General features: G+C 33.6%; 1 protein-coding gene across 1 annotated transcript; it reads right to left on the reverse strand.

The window, feature by feature from the left end:
* Window positions 1-297: 297 nt before the first annotated feature.
* On the reverse strand, window positions 298-2,191 carry Polr2G (DNA-directed RNA polymerase II subunit Rpb7). Its single transcript, XM_073963293.1, has 5 exons — window positions 2,030-2,191; window positions 1,697-1,966; window positions 1,569-1,619; window positions 543-680; window positions 298-475 (listed from the first exon to the last, which is right to left on the reverse strand). Exons 1-5 carry the CDS (start codon window positions 2,039-2,041, stop codon window positions 425-427), a joined length of 522 nt encoding a protein of 173 aa, XP_073819394.1. The 5' UTR covers window positions 2,042-2,191; the 3' UTR covers window positions 298-424.
* Window positions 2,192-18,596: the final 16,405 nt, after the last annotated feature.

Raw genomic sequence — 18,596 nt, forward strand, 5'->3', positions numbered from 1 at the left:
TACCTGCATGGAGACTCTCCCATGGTTTTTAATGTTCTTTAGAACAGGGCCCAAAAGTAGAATGCCAACCTGTTGAGCATTCACCGATTTAGACAGTAGACCAAAACAGAGTAATGCCTTCTCAGACAAAAGAACTACAGAAAACCAGAAAAAATAACAGTGACTTTGCCTAGCTAAGATCATGGCGTACCGAATTATTTTCTATCAATAAATCGTAGCATACGGAATGCGTGAATTTGGCATCGGAAAATAATACCTAACACATCCCACAATGACCACGGAATAAAAACTGCACACTTTTAAATAGAAATCATTTTTTATTAAAACTATTATACATTTTCTAAAATATGTATGAAATATCCATTCCAAATATATGTATGTAAATATGTGTCGACGTATTTTCTTATAAATATGCAGCATAAAATTAACTGCCCACCAGACCCAAATAGTCATCCATTAATGTACCAATTGCAAACTAGAAAGAAGATATTAAAGTGATTTATAGTTAAATTGTTTTTGGGAATATTTGATTTTGAACTTACAATACCAGTGGCATCGACACGAGTACCGACAATTTTTAAACGAATTTTATCTTCACCCGATATGACAACATCTTCATCTTTCGATTTGTAACATGGAGGATTGCCATTGGGACAAAATTGCATATCGGCAGGTATGGACTGGAAAGAGAAAGGAGGGCACGATTAAACAATTATTTAAAAAAAAATAATGCTTAAATTGAGAGCTGTGATATACTAAACACGGATATTAAAAATTACAACTCAGCTAAATTGGCAGAAGCGTTAAATACTTGGAACTGCTTTTCCTTTAAGAGCTGGCTCCTGACGGAAAAATGTCCGTAAACTAAAGTCTTCAATAAGTAGATGGCCTTCGGCCTATGGACTGAGACCAAATTTGCTACCAAATACTATTTCTTTTGCCTAAGATTAAACTCGAACTAGAATCTTATTTGGGGTTTAAGGCTTTCTTCTGAGAAATTTCGAGGGACATAAGTTATATATTATGTGTGTTCGTTTACTCAAAATTTTTACAAATTGTTACTGGATGTTGTTCGTTTACTCTACAGTATAATGCAAAAGAGCTTAGTCTATTGCAAGAAGTTACTAGACTTGTACGAGTTTGTACAAATTAGTGAGTAAACGAACACACCTATTGTTGAAATCATAATAAAATGTCTACCTTTGCAAAAATAAGGCTATATAAGTTTGATACAATTATTACATACGGGACTATGAAATTCCAAATCTCAAACACTCAAGTAACTACTGAACTTAGCATAAATTGAATACTTTCCCATCTGGCGGAAAAATCCAAAATGTTTGCCAGTCTTAAAAATACAATTAAAAAAATCCGATTTTTGCGCCAACTGGGAGGTATTCAATTTGTTCCTAAACTTGTTCTTACATTTCAATCGTTACTTAAACATTGGACACCAAAACATTACCTGTTAATCACAACGTTTATATAAATAAATAGTAGGTATATTTCTCATGGACTACCAAGAATCCCTAAACATGTAAATCAAAAATCCCAAATGAAAAACTTACATGATGCGATATAAAACACGACAATGGTCCAATTTCGGCAAACATTCCAACCTGTTATGGAAAAGAAAATACACAAAATTATTCATTGCTTCTGCGACATCAACCGGCTTTACAACTTATTCCCTTACCTTATTGATTTGCTTAACAACAGCATCAAGCACCTCTCCCTTAAATGGCCGGAAAACAATTGCCTTATATTTCACCGGATATACGACAAAACCCTGCCCGGGTAATATAACACCAGAACCAATTTGATCAATTGTTGTTACAGCTATAACAAACCCATATTTTCCAGTACATGTTCCCTCAACTTCTGTGTACAGTTTTTGCTTGACAGTTTCTAAGAGTTGCGGACCAAAGTAACGAGGATGTAGCAGAATTTCATGCTCTAGAGAAATCTACAAAGGTAATATTCAATATGATTATTGCCTGAGATTGAGTGGATGAACCGCTCTACTTACATGATAAAACATTGTGCCAAACTTTATATTTAATTGCCGATTTCCAACAGCGTTTTTATAAACAAAATTGGTCCTCCGTGGCCCTCACTGGCGGAATTAGTTCAACAAAGCAATTTCATAAAATGAACTGTCGGAACTTTGCTTAACTCGATAATGTGGTTCCTATAGTTCATCTAGAGTTCAATAAAAATACGACAATAAAGGCTTGGTGGGAAAAACAAAAACAAAATACATTGCTCTGTTCCAGAACCTGCAAGAAGCTACTATTTTTTACTACGATAACATTTTTTCCTTTATGTTATCGAAATAAATAGTAAAAATTAGTAGATTCTTGCAGTACTGGAACAGACCACATGTATTTCAAATTGAAAACATAGTCCCAATTTACATTAGGCGAGTTTACTTGCGGCAATTGTCAGTTTGTAGGTGAGAGAGGGTGCTGAGAGGCAAAGGGTTACCATATGCCTCGCCTCTCTCTCCTACAAAATGACAATTGCCGCAAGAAAACTCGCCCAATGTAAATTGGGACAAAACAAGCATGGTATAAGTAAAGAGGTAGATTTAAATGAAAAAAATCTATAGAACCCTTGTTTTTCTTGAATTCCTAAAACTTCAAAATAACAAGTGGGTTTGTTTACAATGCATTTGTTGAGCATTTTATAAAAAACGCGAAAAATGTATGAAGTGTTAAGTTTTCTCCACATAATCGAGTTGTGAATATGATAAACTGATTGCTTCAATGCAAATCTCACCAATTTCTTCCATACAAATGGTCTAAAAACAATTTTAAAAATCATTGAATTCATGGTATAAGTAAAGAGGTAGATTTAAATGAAAAAAATCTATAGAACCCTTGTTTTTCCTGAATTCCTAAAACTTCAAAATTAAGCAACAAGTGGGTTTGTTTACAATGCATTTGTTGAGCATTTTATAAAAAAACGAAAAATGAATGAAGTGTTAAGTTTTCTCCACATAATCCAGTTGTGAATGTGATAAAATGATTGTTTCAATGCAAATCTGACGAATTTCTTCCACATAAATGGTCTAAAAACAATATTAAAAATCATTGAATTCGATTGTTTTTAAAATAGTTTGGCATATTATTCAAACACCACACACACATACACAGTTTGTTTATATTGTTTTGAAGTTTCAGGCATACTCGAATGAAAAAATTTAAATTGACGTAAAGCTTTGGCTAACCTTTCGTATTAAACCATGAAAACAAGTACATGTATTTTGTTTTTGGTTTTTTTTTGAACGCACACGCAATTAATTAGGTAAAGCCATGATGGTCCCGGCACATACGGTAGAGCTGGCAAAAAATCGATGGCACTATCAATAATATCGATTATTTTTTAAAAATACAATATCGATAGAAAGTTTTGTCAATCGATGTTATCGGATTAAAAACCCCTAACCTAAAATTCATTTAAATTAATAGAAATTCGCGGCTTTTCGGTTTTGTTGATGTAAGAAAGTACGTTGGTTTAATCCGATGTACACATTTTTCGAAAAAGTAAAATTTTTTTTATTATATAAAATCAATTGTTTTTTTACTTTTTGATTTCTGCGAACTATTTGTGCAAAATATCAACAAAAGCGTAGACATTTCCGAAATTTTCATTTACAAATTAATGGTGGTGGCATATTAACGATAATATCGATTTTTTTAAACTATTATATCGAAAATATCTAATGTTGGGAATATCGATGGTTTGCCAGCTCTAACATACGGTCTAGCGTTGTATAGTTCATGAACGAACTAGTTCAATTGAACGATTCATTGAAAAGAGCGTGTGAACTAGGTGAGTCGATATAGTTCATTATAGTTCAATAGCTCACTGAGCGCAGACCGAATAATCCACAAAGAACGATCAACGAACGAACTATTCACAATTTATTTTATTTATTTATTTCAATTTTCATATGCCCAGTCTTTCGACCTTAAGGCTGTATACTACAGTATATTGTTCAATTTCATATTATATAAAATAGCTTAAATATAACAAGGGTGGAATATTAAAACTACTCAAAAAAAATAATTACTATGTATAAAAAAGGGACAGTAATTATAAAATAAAAACTTGAAATAAAAAAACATTTTGATTAATTGAATTTTGATACTCCAAGAATGGAAAGGATTTTAAACTACGCCAAAAGAAATACAGCAATATACATAAATATGTATAAATAATATTACAATTATTTTGATTAATGAGAATTTCAAAAACAAATATTCTATGAAAAGATCATTAAACAACAGCTTCTTCCAGAACTAAAAAGTTTTTACACATTTTGAACATTTTCCCCCGAAATGCGTTCCCGTACACCAAAAAATTTGCAAAATGTTCACTTCTCCTTGAACAAAAATGGCGCTGAATGGCGGACATTACAGAAATGTGTTGTTCCATGGGATTAGCACGATCAAAGTACTGAAAGTACAAACATAAATACAAATTTAGCAATGATCGAAATGTAACAAATTTCAATTATACACCTATTTTTTACTCGCCCAAATTTGTCGTGTAGAAAGTTTTTAAAGAGAGCGTCATTCAGCGCCATTTCTGTTTAAAGAGAAGTGAACATTTTACAACTTTTTTGTGTACGGGAACGGTTTTTGGAGTAAAATGTGTGAAAGTCGTAAAAATTGTAAAAACTTTTTAGTTCTGGAACACAGCTATTGATGACATATTAATTTCAAAGTTCATTTGATAGATTAATTGTCAAATTGCCTGTCTGACAATTATTTTCTTTCAGTTCAAATTACCAAGCATAATGAAGAGTTTTCCCCTGAACAAAAACGTTACTTGATAATTAAAGCACTTGGTGGTAGGGGATCCTACTTAGTGCATCAGCGGTTTTTGGGTTCGGTGATCCCGTCATACGACACCGTCTTAAGTTGGTATCCACAACAAGAAATGGGGTTTAGTATAAGTACCGCAAATGCATTAAGAACATTTTTCGCGGGAAAAACTAATAAATAAAAAATGTGCGTCCTGAATTTTATTTTATAACTGGACCATATTGATCGGTACCCAAGGTCCTCCGGTGGATATGATAAGGTATTCAGTTCGCGTCCTCAATCATATGCTTGGCATAATATATAATGCGGAAGGTATTGGCGCGATCATACAATACAATGTGTGCGATTCTGAAAAACGCCACAAACAATTGTATCGTCCTTTAGAAGCAGGTATTTTTATAATTGAATTTGTTTTGAAGTGAACATATTGATACCAAGTTACACTTCTGTTACACATGCCAGTGAATTGGTGCCAATTGAGTACATGTATTATACTCGAAAATGCCGAAAAAGTGGCACGAAGTTTTCTTGTGTGTTTACACATGCCAGTGCAAGTTCAATTTCAAAATTATTTTAAGCCGCATTAACACACAAAAGTGCATTATATTTCAGATTTAAAACACAATTCACAACATATTTTATTACTTTTTATTTTATTTCGTTTTAAACAGATTGTTTTCAATCATAAACATAATGAATCTGGTATTGCCGCCTTTTCAATATTGTATAATCCCAGAGGGGAAATTATTTATCACTAATATATTGCAGCTACCAAGACGTACCAAGACGTAAAGTGAACGAGCTTGTTCTTCTAGCCAAAGATGTTGGCCTCGAAATTAATACAAATAAGAAGCATGCAATGCGCATAAATTATTCAAATGACAACCACATACAAATTAACAACGCAACAATACAATATGTGAAATCGTTTTGCTATTTAGGATGCTTCATGGATATTGACGGAGGAGTGGAAGAAGATGTCAACAGTAAGCTAAATAAAGCCAGATCTGCGTTTGGTCGCCTTAGCAAAACATGGAGGTCACAACATCTCTCGCTCCAAACAAAACTGCGAAACCTGGCTCTTTTCAAACGGAATAATTCAAAAACTACAAGCCTTCATAAATAGTGTTGGGCAATCTCGTTCATTGAGCGGATCGATCTTTTTCATTCCGTTCACCAAAAAGATCCGGGTCGTTTACTTCGTTCGTTGGCTCTTTTTCGTTCAACAATACATTTGACTGTGTTATTTTCTTTTGAAGTCGTTCGTTCTCTGTTGCATATGACTCCGTCGCTCTTTTCACCGAATCGTTCTTTTGAAAATGTTCGTTCACGAATGACACAACTGTTGTGTTACTTGCTTGTTTGTGTGCTAATGGGGGTGGTTTTGTTTCTGAACGTAGTGGTGGTGGTTTTGATATGAAAGAACCAGATGAACGAATGATGCAAAAGAAAGATATGACCGATATGTGCTACTGAATGAGGTGAGTTACTGAGCGAGAGTAGCTCTCTGAATCATTGTTTGTTTTGTGTGGAAATTTGTGCTGCTTGCGCTAACGCAGCGTTTGTTTAGAGTTTGACTGCAAAACCAATGCTGTTAATTTTGTAAGCAGCAATGACTCGTCCATCGGGGATCTAATGAACGATATAAAAGAATGAGCTGGATACGAATCCGTTCGTTCTTTTCACGGAATCGTTCCTTTGAGCCGGTTCGTTCATGAACGACACAACTCTATTCATAAACAGATGCTTAAGAAGAATTTGCGGCATCTTTTGGCCAAACAGAATATCTAATCTTGAATTGTGGAACAAAACCAATGAAGAACCAATAAAACGCCAGATTACAAGAAGAAAATGGAAGTGGATAGGCCACACACTTCGAAAAGATGCTGGTAGCATCTCCAGATGTGCCCTAGATTGGAACCCCCAAGGCACTAGACGTCCAGGAAGGCCCAGAAACACGTGGCGCAGAACAGTTTCTATGGCATGAAAAATCTAGTGCCAGTGGAGTCGACAATTCAAAAAATGTAATTGTGGTAGTAAAAAATTGTGTATGTATTGAATTTTTCGAACTGTCACTGGCATGTGTAAAGGTTGAGTTAATAATAATAATTAAATTCTCAACAGGTATAAGGGGGCACCTTACCCTGCCAAGAGTAGGGGACAACAGGAGGAGGATGAAACTGTGGGGCTTGGACGTACCACATCTAATATGCACAATATCCAAAAGATCTTGTCTATGGAAATGATAGAAATGTTAACTTTCGCAGCATTAGAATGACACTACCGCGTCGAATCCCACTAAAATCCTTTATTCGTGATTACGCTTATGAATCATTTAATGTTAGCACTTACAAGGCCATTTATAATGTGAGACTTGCGAGAACATTAAGAAATACTGTGGCTGAAGGTGCTGAAGGAGGAGAGTTAACTATTGAATTCATAGAGGCCATGATTAAATTAATTAGGTTGCAATCCAATGACAACCTTAGTTTACGTCAAAAAAGGCATCACATGATATTATTTGGACATTTGGTCAGCTTGATTGTATTAAAAAACACGAAACTATTAATACGTTAAGATCGTGGGAGAATTTGTTAGATGCCCAAATGCATGATGACATATGTACGCATGATGACAATCCGCAACAATATCCGCATTTTAACAGTTTTGTTTAACAATATCTATAATGCGGGCGTATATCCCAATGACTGGCTTTTGTCAACATTTATCGCCATACCGAAAAAAATATTGCACGAAGATGTAACGATTTCAGGTCAAAAAGCCGAATGTCTCATGCACTTAAAATGTTCCTTTGAATCATACATACAAAGATCTATCCGAAATGCGACAAATATATGGGAGCAACACAATTTGGGTTTAAAGAAGGAATGGGTACAAGAGAAGCACTCTTAAGTATACAAGTATTACTTCAAAAATGCAGGGATATGCAAAAAGACGTATTTTTATGTTTTGTGGACTACGAAAAAGCTTTTGACACAGTCCAACATGACATGACAGCTTATCGAAATTCTTAAATCAATAGGAATTGATGGAAAGGACTTAAGATGTATACAAAACTTATATTGGCATCAGGTTGCAAATTTAAAAACTGATGGAGAGACGACAGATAAAATTCCCATATCAAAAGGAGTAAGACAAGGCTGCATTTTATCACCACTATTATTTAACATCTACATCACCACTATTATTTAACATCTCGGTCAATAAAGAAAAAAGTGGTGTCAGAATTAACGGAGAACTAATTAACAACATACGCTATGCCGACGATACCACACTAATATCAAACAGTATGTCTGGCTTACAAAAGTTAATAGATAAGCTAACTCAATGTAGTGAAGAATATGGCTTGAGAATAAACACGAAAAAGACCAAATATATGATTGTCAGCAGGAAAAACTCACACATAACCAACACATCATTGTTGATAAACAACGCTGAAATTGAACGCGTAAACAAATTTAAATATCTTGGAGCATTGCTTAATGAAGAACATCAACTAAAATGCTGCATAGAACAGGCCAGAAGTGCTTTCTTCAAATACAATAAAGTCCTAACAAGCCATGATATAGCCCTTCCTACAAAACTGCGCTTTATTAAATGCTACGTTTGGTCCGTGTTGCTGTACGCTACTGAAACATGGACAATAAAATCTGTGGATGAGAAAAAACTAGAGGTTTTTGAAATATGGTTATATCGAAGAACACTCAAGATTCCATGGACTGATCGTACAACAAACGAAGATAATTTAAGAAGAATGAATGCTGATAGACAACTTCTGAAAATTATCCGAAGAAGAAAAACAGGGTACCTTGGCCACCTAATGAGGAACAACAAATACAAAATTCCACAAGTGATTCTCAAAGGAACTGTTGAGGGTAATCGAACCAGAGGGAGACGAGAAACTACATGGTTACGGAATATAAAAGACTGGACACATATCTCTGATGAAAGAAATCTATTACGAGTAAATGCTGCAAAATGTAGACTACTCACCATTACAGAATGAATATTAAAAATTATGTATTGTAATGAATAAACAAAAAAAATGTATGATCGCTAATATCCGAACACGGATTTGCAAATAAAGAAGTGCTACACAGCCTTCAACACCTTCACCAGATACTATGACTTGGGTGAAAGCTCGTTTTGATGCGTGTTTGGATGTGACAAAAACGAATGAGGATGCCAATCACCTATTCTGGGTGGAAAGGAGGTTCCCAATATAAGTAATGGGTACTTTACACGAAATGTTTTTTGCATATAAATTTTTTATGAGAGAAGTGACAACTCATATGTAAAAAACATATCGTGTAAAGTACCTATTACTTATATTGGGAACCTCCTTTCCACCCAGAATAGGTAATTGGCATCCTCATTCGTGTTTGTCACTTCTTAGTTCTCCGTTAATTCTGACACCAGTTTTTTCTTTATTGACCGACTCTCTGAATATCCTTTCTGCGTAGATGTTAAATAATAGTGGTGATAAAATGCAGCCTTGTCTTACTCCTTTTGATACGGGAATTTTATCTGTCGTTTCTCCATCAATTTTTAAATTTGCAACCTGGTGCCAATATAAGGTTAGTCAACTTAATTATTGCAAAACCAAAATTATTAAAAAAATTTAAATAAAACATCATTTTATTGATATAAATAAATATAATTTTTGATATTTTTGTTAACAGTATAATTCTTGCAGATGTTTATTAATATAATTAAATAAAAAACAGCTAAATTTCACTAAACATTTTCTTAAAATTTACAAAAATGAAAACAACTCATTATTTACACTGTCAACTAAAGAATTGCAAAATTCACAACATTTCAGTCTTTTACGGTATTTTTCGAAAAGTTGGTTATAATATTTCGTATGCCCACATTTGGCATCAAAAACAGCTTGTAAACGTATCTGAATTTAATAAATAAGTTTCGTAATGTCATATTCCAATGGTATTTTTTGCCATTCTTCTTTATTGCATTTTATTTAGTCCCCCATGTTAGTGGGCGGCCTATTCCCGAGTTTTTCCTTCAGGTGTACCCATGAATTGTCGGTGAGGCTAATATCTAGACATTGGAACGGGGTGTAAATGACTTTTGTACAGTTGTATAACAACCAAGTCCTACATAAATTAGATTTATGCTTAGGGGCGTTGTCTTGGTAGTACTTATATTGCAATTTGTTTGAATTTTCAGGGCCAACAGACCTAAATATCTTGACGCTTTTGCTTATATCATATTTAAAACATCTAAATAAACTTCCTCTATCAATGTTTCCTCCAAAGTCTGGATGTTATCAACGTCACTGCTTGGTATACAACCCCATACCATAAATAACAGTTTTCAGAACTTTACGGTATGTATTAGATTTTTGTTTTCCATGGCTGTAAAGGGGTTTTCGCAATACTTTTTGAGACCCATCGTGATAGTACAGCATAATTTTAGTCTCATCAGAAAATATAACGACATGCCGATACAAAAGATGGTGTGAAAAGTTGTCTGTAACAAGTCTGAATAGTTTCTATATATTGTACTGGGAGGGCTATGGTTTTTACCTAGTCACTCGTGATGAGTGCTTGTTATTATGTAGCACTTTTCTGACTTTTCCATGTGACACACTCCAAAATCACTTTTAATTAAAAAAAAAATCAAATTTCTCGTGCTGCTTTGGGCTCTTTTGTCAATTTCTTTAATCATTCTCCTGGCAATTCGCGTGGTTACTATTTTGAGTCTGCCTTGTAACGCCTTCAGTTTGAGCCTGGCTTCTTTCTCGGTGCGGTATATAATGCTGTATACACTTCTCAGCTTACGAGAGGTGATTTTAGGGGTTTCTCTTTCGGATTTACCATTATTATAATTGGAATAGACCAAATGTAGCATATTTTCTGAAACCGTTTACCTGACTTTCTCTTTTTCCTGAATATACCGTCTATGTTACACACACAAACATTAATTTATGATCAAAAAGTATGGATCTACATATCCACATACCATAAAAGTCTTAAAAATCCTTAAATGCAAAAAATCGCGGGGAAACCCCACGATTTTATTGCACATTAATTCATTTTGCAATTATTTAGTTGACACCACAAAAACCAGGTGCCTATCCTTTTTGCCCGTTGTTTTTGTTATTTCCAAACAATTTCTGGATTTATTGGCTTGATGTTGTCATTAACAGGCAAATCAACAGATATTTACAAAAAGCCCAACATTATTGAAAGAATTTCTTGTAGTAATTCCTAATTAAACATCTAAATTTTTAAAAATTCATCGTTTGCAATAATATAGTTGACTAACTGTAAGTTTTGTATACATATATCTTAACTCCTTTCCATCAATTTCTATTGATTTAAGAATTTCGATAAGCTTGTCATATTGGACTGTGTCAAAAGCTTTTTCGTAGTCCACAAAATATAAAAATACGTCTTTTTGCATATCCCTGCATTTTTGAATTAATACTTGTATACTTAAGAGTGCTTCTCTTGTACCCATTCATTCTTTAAACCCAAATTGTGTTGCTCCCATATATTTCTCGCATTTCGGATAGATTCTTGTATGTATGATTCGAAGGAAAATTTTAAGTGCATGAGACATTCGGCTTATTAACCTGAAATCGTTACATCTTCGTGCATTATTTTTTTCGGTATGGCGATAAATGTTGACAAAAACCAGTCATTGGGATATACGCCTGCATTATAGATATTATTAAAGAAAACTGTTAAAATGCGGATATTGTTGCGGATTGTGTAGCACACATTCTTCTTATTCTTTCGAAGAATTGTTCAATATTAAATGCGTTGTAAGCTTTTCCAAGTATATGTCATCATGCGTTTGGGCATCTAATAAATTCTCCCACGATCGTAACGTATTAATAGTTTCGTGTTTTTTAATATAACCAAGCCGATTAAATGTCCAAATAATATCTGTAATGTGATGCCTTTTTTGACGTAAACTAAGGTTGTCATTGGATTGCAACCTAATTAATTTAATCATGTCCTCTATGAATTCAATAGTTAACTCTCCTCCTTCAGCACCTTCAGCCACAGTATTTCTTAATGTTCTCGCAAGTCTCACATTATAAATGGCCTTGTAAGTGCTAACATTAAATGATTCATAAGCGTAATAAATAAAGGATTTTAGTGGGATTCGACGCGGTACTGTCATTCTAATGCTGCGAAAGTTAACATTTCCATAGACAAGATCTTTTGGATATTGTGCATATTAGATGTGGTACGTCCAAGCCCCACAGTTTCATCCTCCTCCTGTTGTCCCCTACTCTTGGCAGGGTAAGGTGCCCCCTTATACCTGTTGAGAATTTAATTATTATTATTAACTTGGTATCAATATGTTCACTTCAAAACAAATTCAATTATAACAATACCTGCTTCTAAAGGACGATACAATTGTTTGTGGCGTTTTTCAGAATCGCACACATTGTATTGTATGTTCGCGCCAATACCTTCCGCATTATATATTATGCCATGCATATGATTGAGGGCGCGAACTGGATACCTTAGCCTATCTTCCGGAGGACCTTGGGTACCGATCAATATGGTCCAATTATCAAATAATCCACTTAATAAAAATACATATTGCATTTTTTTGTGTCACCAGTTGTTACACGCAACGCGTCGAAATTCAGGACGCACATTTTTTGTTTATTACTTTTTCCCGCGAAAAATGTTCTTAATGCATTTGCGGTACTTATACTAAACCCCATTTCTTGTTGTGGATACCAACTTAAGACGGTGTCGTATGACGGGATCACCGAACCCAAAAACCGCTGATACACTAAGTAGGATCCCCTACCACCAAGTGCTTTAATTATCAAGTAACGTTTTTGTTCAGGGGAAAACTCTTCCTGACCCAATAATAAACCATTTAAAATTTCGCGTTCCATTATGCTTGGTAATTTGAACTAAAAGAAAATAATTGTCATGCAGGTCATTTGCTAACATTAAATGATTCATAAGCGTAATCACGAATAAAGGATTTTAGTGGAATTCGACGCGGTACTGTCATTCTAATGCTGCGAAAGTTAACATTTCTAACATTTCCATAGACAAGATCTTTTGGATATTGTGCATATTAGATGTGGTACGTCCAAGCCCCACAGTTTCATCCTCCTCCTGTTGTCCCCTACTCTTGGCAGGGTAAGGTGCCCCCTTATACCTGTTGAGAATTTAATTATTATTATTAACTTGGTATCAATATGTTCACTTCAAAACAAATTCAATTATAACAATACCTGCTTCTAAAGGACGATACAATTGTTTGTGGCGTTTTTCAGAATCGCACACATTGTATTGTATGTTCGCGCCAATACCTTCCGCATTATATATTATGCCAAGCATATGATTGAGGACGCGAACTGGATACCTTATCCTATCCGCCGGAGTACCTTGGGTACCGATCAATATGGTCCAATTATAAAATAATCCACTTAATAAAAATGCATATTGCATTATTTTTGTGTCACCAGTTGTTACACGCAACGCGTCGAAATTCAGGACGCACATTTTTTGTTTAATACTTTTTCCCGCGAAAAATGTTCTTAATGCATTTGCGGTACTTATACTAAACCCCATTTCTTGTTGTGGATACCAACTTAAGACGGTGTCGTATGACGGGATCACCGAACCCAAAAACCGCTGATGCACTAAGTAGGATCCCCTACCACCAAGTGCTTTAATTATCAAGTAACGTTTTTGTTCAGGGGAAAACTCTTCCTGACCCAATAATAAACCATTTAAAATTTCGCGTTCCATTATGCTTGGTAATTTGAACTAAAAGAAAATAATTGTCATGCAGGTCATTTGACAATTAATCTATCAAATGAACTTTGAAATAAATATGTCATCAATGTCATCATAATAAACTCAAAAACAACCGTATACAGAGGAGGACTTTAAAACTGCATTGTATTTGTGCAATAATATCCTGGTAGCACCTACCGTACAGAACTTTAATGCGGGATCTGTATTTATGTAAAGGAGGGCCCTTTGAAAAGCAGCATATGATTCAACAACTTACTAAAAAAAAGTACAAAAAAGTTTTGATAGGTTAAACTTTAATTATGACGAAAATAAAGAAAAAGTTGAAGAAATATGACAGAAAATAAAAAAAAGCTGAAAGTAAAAATAAAAACAACAAATTAATTTATGACTCATTTACAGCTAATAATAGACTTGAAAATTTATAATTGTATGTATTATATTATTTTAAAATCCATGCTTATATATTCATATCAGTATTTTCAGTTCCAGTATTTCAGTTCTTGTCATAAAAGAATTCTAGTCGAAAAATATGAATTTGTAATTGGTTTTTGTGTTTTTATTTTTATATCATTTTATTCATTGGTTTTGTTGTTATTTGTATGCTTTTGTTGGATTTTATTATAAATTGTCACTGCATTTTTATGATTTTTATGTTTTGTTTGTTTTTGTACATAATAAATTCTAAATTCAATCACACCAATCACATTAATCGTATTTCATTTCTTACAAAACGCGAGTGACGGAGCAAAAACATAACTTAAAATTATACATACATAAGCTGTGTTCCTTTACTTACCTGAGGTTACAATTTTTCCCATTTGTTACCATTTTTAACCTGTAAAGCGTTCCTTAACCCCGAAAAGTGGCAAAACTGGAAGCAATTTTTAAGAGAGTAAGAGTGGAGAGAGAGCGAAAATGGATTTCTCTTCTACCACAGGCTACCAGCAAAATTTCTGCAGGTAAAAAATGGGCGAACTGATTTTTCGACTTTTGTTTGACGATTATTTCACAAATAGACGATAAACAGAAGAAAAAGTCGAAAGCTGACAAAACTAAATTAAAAACCATGGCCCAATTATAGGTCCTCCAGCAAAATCAGATGTTTTCGATTTGAGCTGTCAAAATTCGTATTTGTCATTTGAATTCGCTGTGAGGTACAGAAATGTAAACTGTACAGAAACAGGTAGATGTATCTCGAAAACAGAAAACAAATAAACCTAATGTTATACGGCTCTGCGAAAAATGGCCCCAGGAAGTATGGCCCCAAAAGGCATTGTGAAAAATGGCCCCAAATTTGGGGTGAAACTGTATAATGAATTTTGACCCCAATATACGTCGAACAATTTCCCCCCAAAATAATGCAATATTGCCCCAACAATAAAATGAAAAATTGCCCCAAGTTTGGGGTAATTTTGCCTAATGAAGTTTTACCCCAAAATAAAAAATGCACTTTCGCCCCAAAAATTTTATAATTTTTATTGGTAATATAAAAACAAACAATCATAGTATCGTTTACATTTTCTATGCAGTAAGGACAAATAAAATGTTTCGATTTACCCAATGTTGAACAACACTTTAACTGTTTGCAAGGAAGCATCACAAAAATTTAAAAATTGTCCTTCCATAATACATATTCACACAATTTCTTCTAACTTTCTGATAAAAATCTAAATATATCGACAAAATTAAAACAGACACAATTGAAGTAACTTGTATGATATTGCAAACTATAATCTATTTTAATATATAATAATTAAGCGGGGGAAAGATTGTATGATTAATAAATCGGAGAAGCCACTAGAGAAAATTAAAAAACCGCGCGATTTTTTAAGTTTCTCTAGTGGCTTCTTCAGTTTATTAATCATAAAATCATTCCCCCGCATAGTTATTTCACATAAAAACAGATTTTATAAACTCTGTGAAATCGATTTTTATTTGTAATACTTGTGAAGGAGCATAGGTGAAATTGTTTTAAAAATCGCGCGATTTTTAAAACAATCTCACCAATGCTCATTCACAAATTTGAAATCAATTTTTAAAACAAAAAACAGATATTATGAACTGTTTGAAATCGATTTTTATTTGTGATACTTGTGAAGGAGTATTGGTGAGATTGTTTTAAAAATCGCGCGATTTTTAAAGCAATCGCACCAATACTCCTTCACAAGTATCACAAATAAAAATCGATTTCAAACAGTTCATAATATCTGTTTTTTATTATAATATTTTAGTTATCTTATAAACATACTAACATCATATAATAATTAAGCGGGGGAAAGATTGTATGATTAATAAATCGGAGAAGCCACTAGAGAAACTTAAAAAATCGCGCGATTTTTTAATTTTCTCTAGTGGCTTCTCCGATTTATTAATCATACAATCTTTCCCCCGCATAGTTATTTCACATAAAAACAGATTTTATAAACTGTGTGAAATCGATTTTTATTTGTAATACTTGTGAAGGAGCATAGGTGAAATTGTTTTAAAAATCGCGCGATTTTTTAAACAATCTCACCAATGCTCGTTCACAAATTTGAAATCAATTTTTAAAACAAAAACAGATATTATGAACTGTTTGAAATCTATTTTTATCTGTAATACTTGTGAAGGAGTATTGGTGAGATTGTTTTAAAAATCGCGATGCTCCTTCACAAGTATTACAAATAAAAATCGATTTCAAACCGCTCATAATATCTGTTCTTTATTATAATATTTCAGTTATCTTATAAACATACTAACATCAAATGCTCTCCAATACGCACACTTCTTACGACTTCCACAGAATATCTAAGAATAAATGGTTTGCAAAGTTGATATATTTTACAAGGGAGTAAAACGTAAATTGCTATTGTATAATTATAAATATAAAACAAATTTTTGTAAAATTTAAATTTCATTTTTGAAAAATATCTCAGAAACGCAAAAGGCCCCAAACATCGACAGAAAATAATTTTGGGGCCATTTTGCATTTTTTATGTTTGGGGTCATATTTCATTTTTATTGAAATGCAATTATGCCCCAATTTTTTGGTGCAAAAATACCCCAAAAATTTGTGAAAAACTGCCCCAAATTGCGTGTTGTTGTAATGTACACAATTTTTTGGGGTCATTTTGCACTTTTGCTTTGGGGCAGTTTTGCATTGGGGCCATTTTTCGCGGAGCCATGTTATACATGTAAAAAGTCAGCATTTGTTGTGTTTTGTATGAGAATTTAATTTACAATAACTTATTTTAGCATTTCAAGTTCGATCAGCTGATATTTTCTATTTCGTCAAACAAAAATAACTACGGGAACAACTTTTTCTCGGAAATGTTTTGTATGTATCTACCTGAATTGATAGAAAAGAAATTCGCCTCAAAAATTTTTTCGCCTCTGTTTATAAATTTTGACATTTAAAATCTTTGTTTTTCTTTGAATTCGCTTGATGGAGGACCTATAATTGGGCCATGTTAAAAACTGTGAAATAAAAGACGAAAATTGATTTTTTTATGTTTCTTTTTGACATTGCTGCCAGATCAATGGTGGGCTTTCATACACGCCAGCGTTGATTGTCAACACTCACTCATTCTTACGCTCTTCGAATCAGTTGCTGCTGAGAAGCCGAAGAATGAACACACGTATGGGGTGCGCGCGTGATTTTCTTGTGTACACACAACGAAATCTACAATTATTTTTCAGGGAATTAATTATGTTGTTAAAAATGTATACAGTCAGGGACAAAAGTTTACATACACCCCCTAAATCCCGGGTATTAGGGTTAGTAGTGATTTTTATGAAATTCCTAGTATGCAGTTTTATTTCGTCTCACTAATAAACAATATTTAATAGAACAAAAGTATATTCCATAATACAAATAACGGTAAATTTTACAAAAACCTAAAAATGATGGGGACAAAAGTTTACATACACCCCAAGGAAATATGTGTATTGCCGTGCTATTTATGGAATTAACAGCAAAATTTATACATTTTATTGTTTTGGCGAATGCCTCTGGGTGTTTGAGATATATTTTAGAGAAAATAAAATAATTTTTGGGGGTCAAATGCCGTTATTTAAGGTCAAACTTCTTGTATAGCTTGTTAAAACCGATCCTTGCTTAATTATTTGCGTTTTTAGGTAATGCACTTTAAAAAACCACAAAATTAGTGTCAGATTACAAATTTTGAGACCCTAGAAAGCTTTGGAGTTGTTCTTGTGCAAAATATTGCTTCTTGGACGTCGATAAATGCCCGCTTTTCATCAGATTTCTCAGGAAGTTAATAGATTCCGCGGAATTCTTGGTGCAAATTACATATAGAAGGCCTTGAATTGCCTTGTAATATGGTCTGATAGAATCCTCTGGCATCAATTGAATCCGAAATGTGAAATATTCTGTTACAAACCTGTTCCCGAAGCTTCCAAAGAATCAAAATGTAAGCACTACTAAAAAAGCATGAAATTTGTACTGTGAACAACGTCGTTTTCGTTCTATGATCATTACCGTCACTATAGGGGCGAAAAGTTTCGTATAGTTGTACATTTCTGAGTTAATTGATGCCAGAGGATTGTATCAGACCATATTACAAGGCAATTCAAGGCCTTCTATATGAAATTTGCACTAAGAATTCCGCGGAATTTATTAACTTCCTGAGAAATCTGATGAAAAGCGGGCATTTATCGACGTCCAAGAAGTAATATTTTGCACAAGAACAACTCCAACGCTTTCTAGGGTCTCAAAATTTGTAATCTGACACTAATTTTGTGTTTTTTTTTTTAAAGTGCATTACCTAAAAACGCAAAGAATTAAGCAAGGTTCAGCTTTAACAAGCTATACAAGAAGTTTGACCTTAAATAACGGCATTTGACCCCCAAAAATTATTTTCTTTTCTCTAAAATATATCTCAGACACCCAGAGGCGTTCGCCAAAATAATAAAATGTATAAATTTTGCTGTGAATTCCATAAATTGCACGGTAATACCCATACTCCCT

The sequence above is a fragment of the Musca autumnalis genome, unplaced genomic scaffold (genome assembly GCF_047663935.1).
Source record: "Musca autumnalis isolate F117 unplaced genomic scaffold, ASM4766393v1 scaffold_1, whole genome shotgun sequence".
In the NCBI taxonomy this organism is placed as follows: Eukaryota; Metazoa; Arthropoda; class Insecta; order Diptera; family Muscidae; genus Musca; species Musca autumnalis.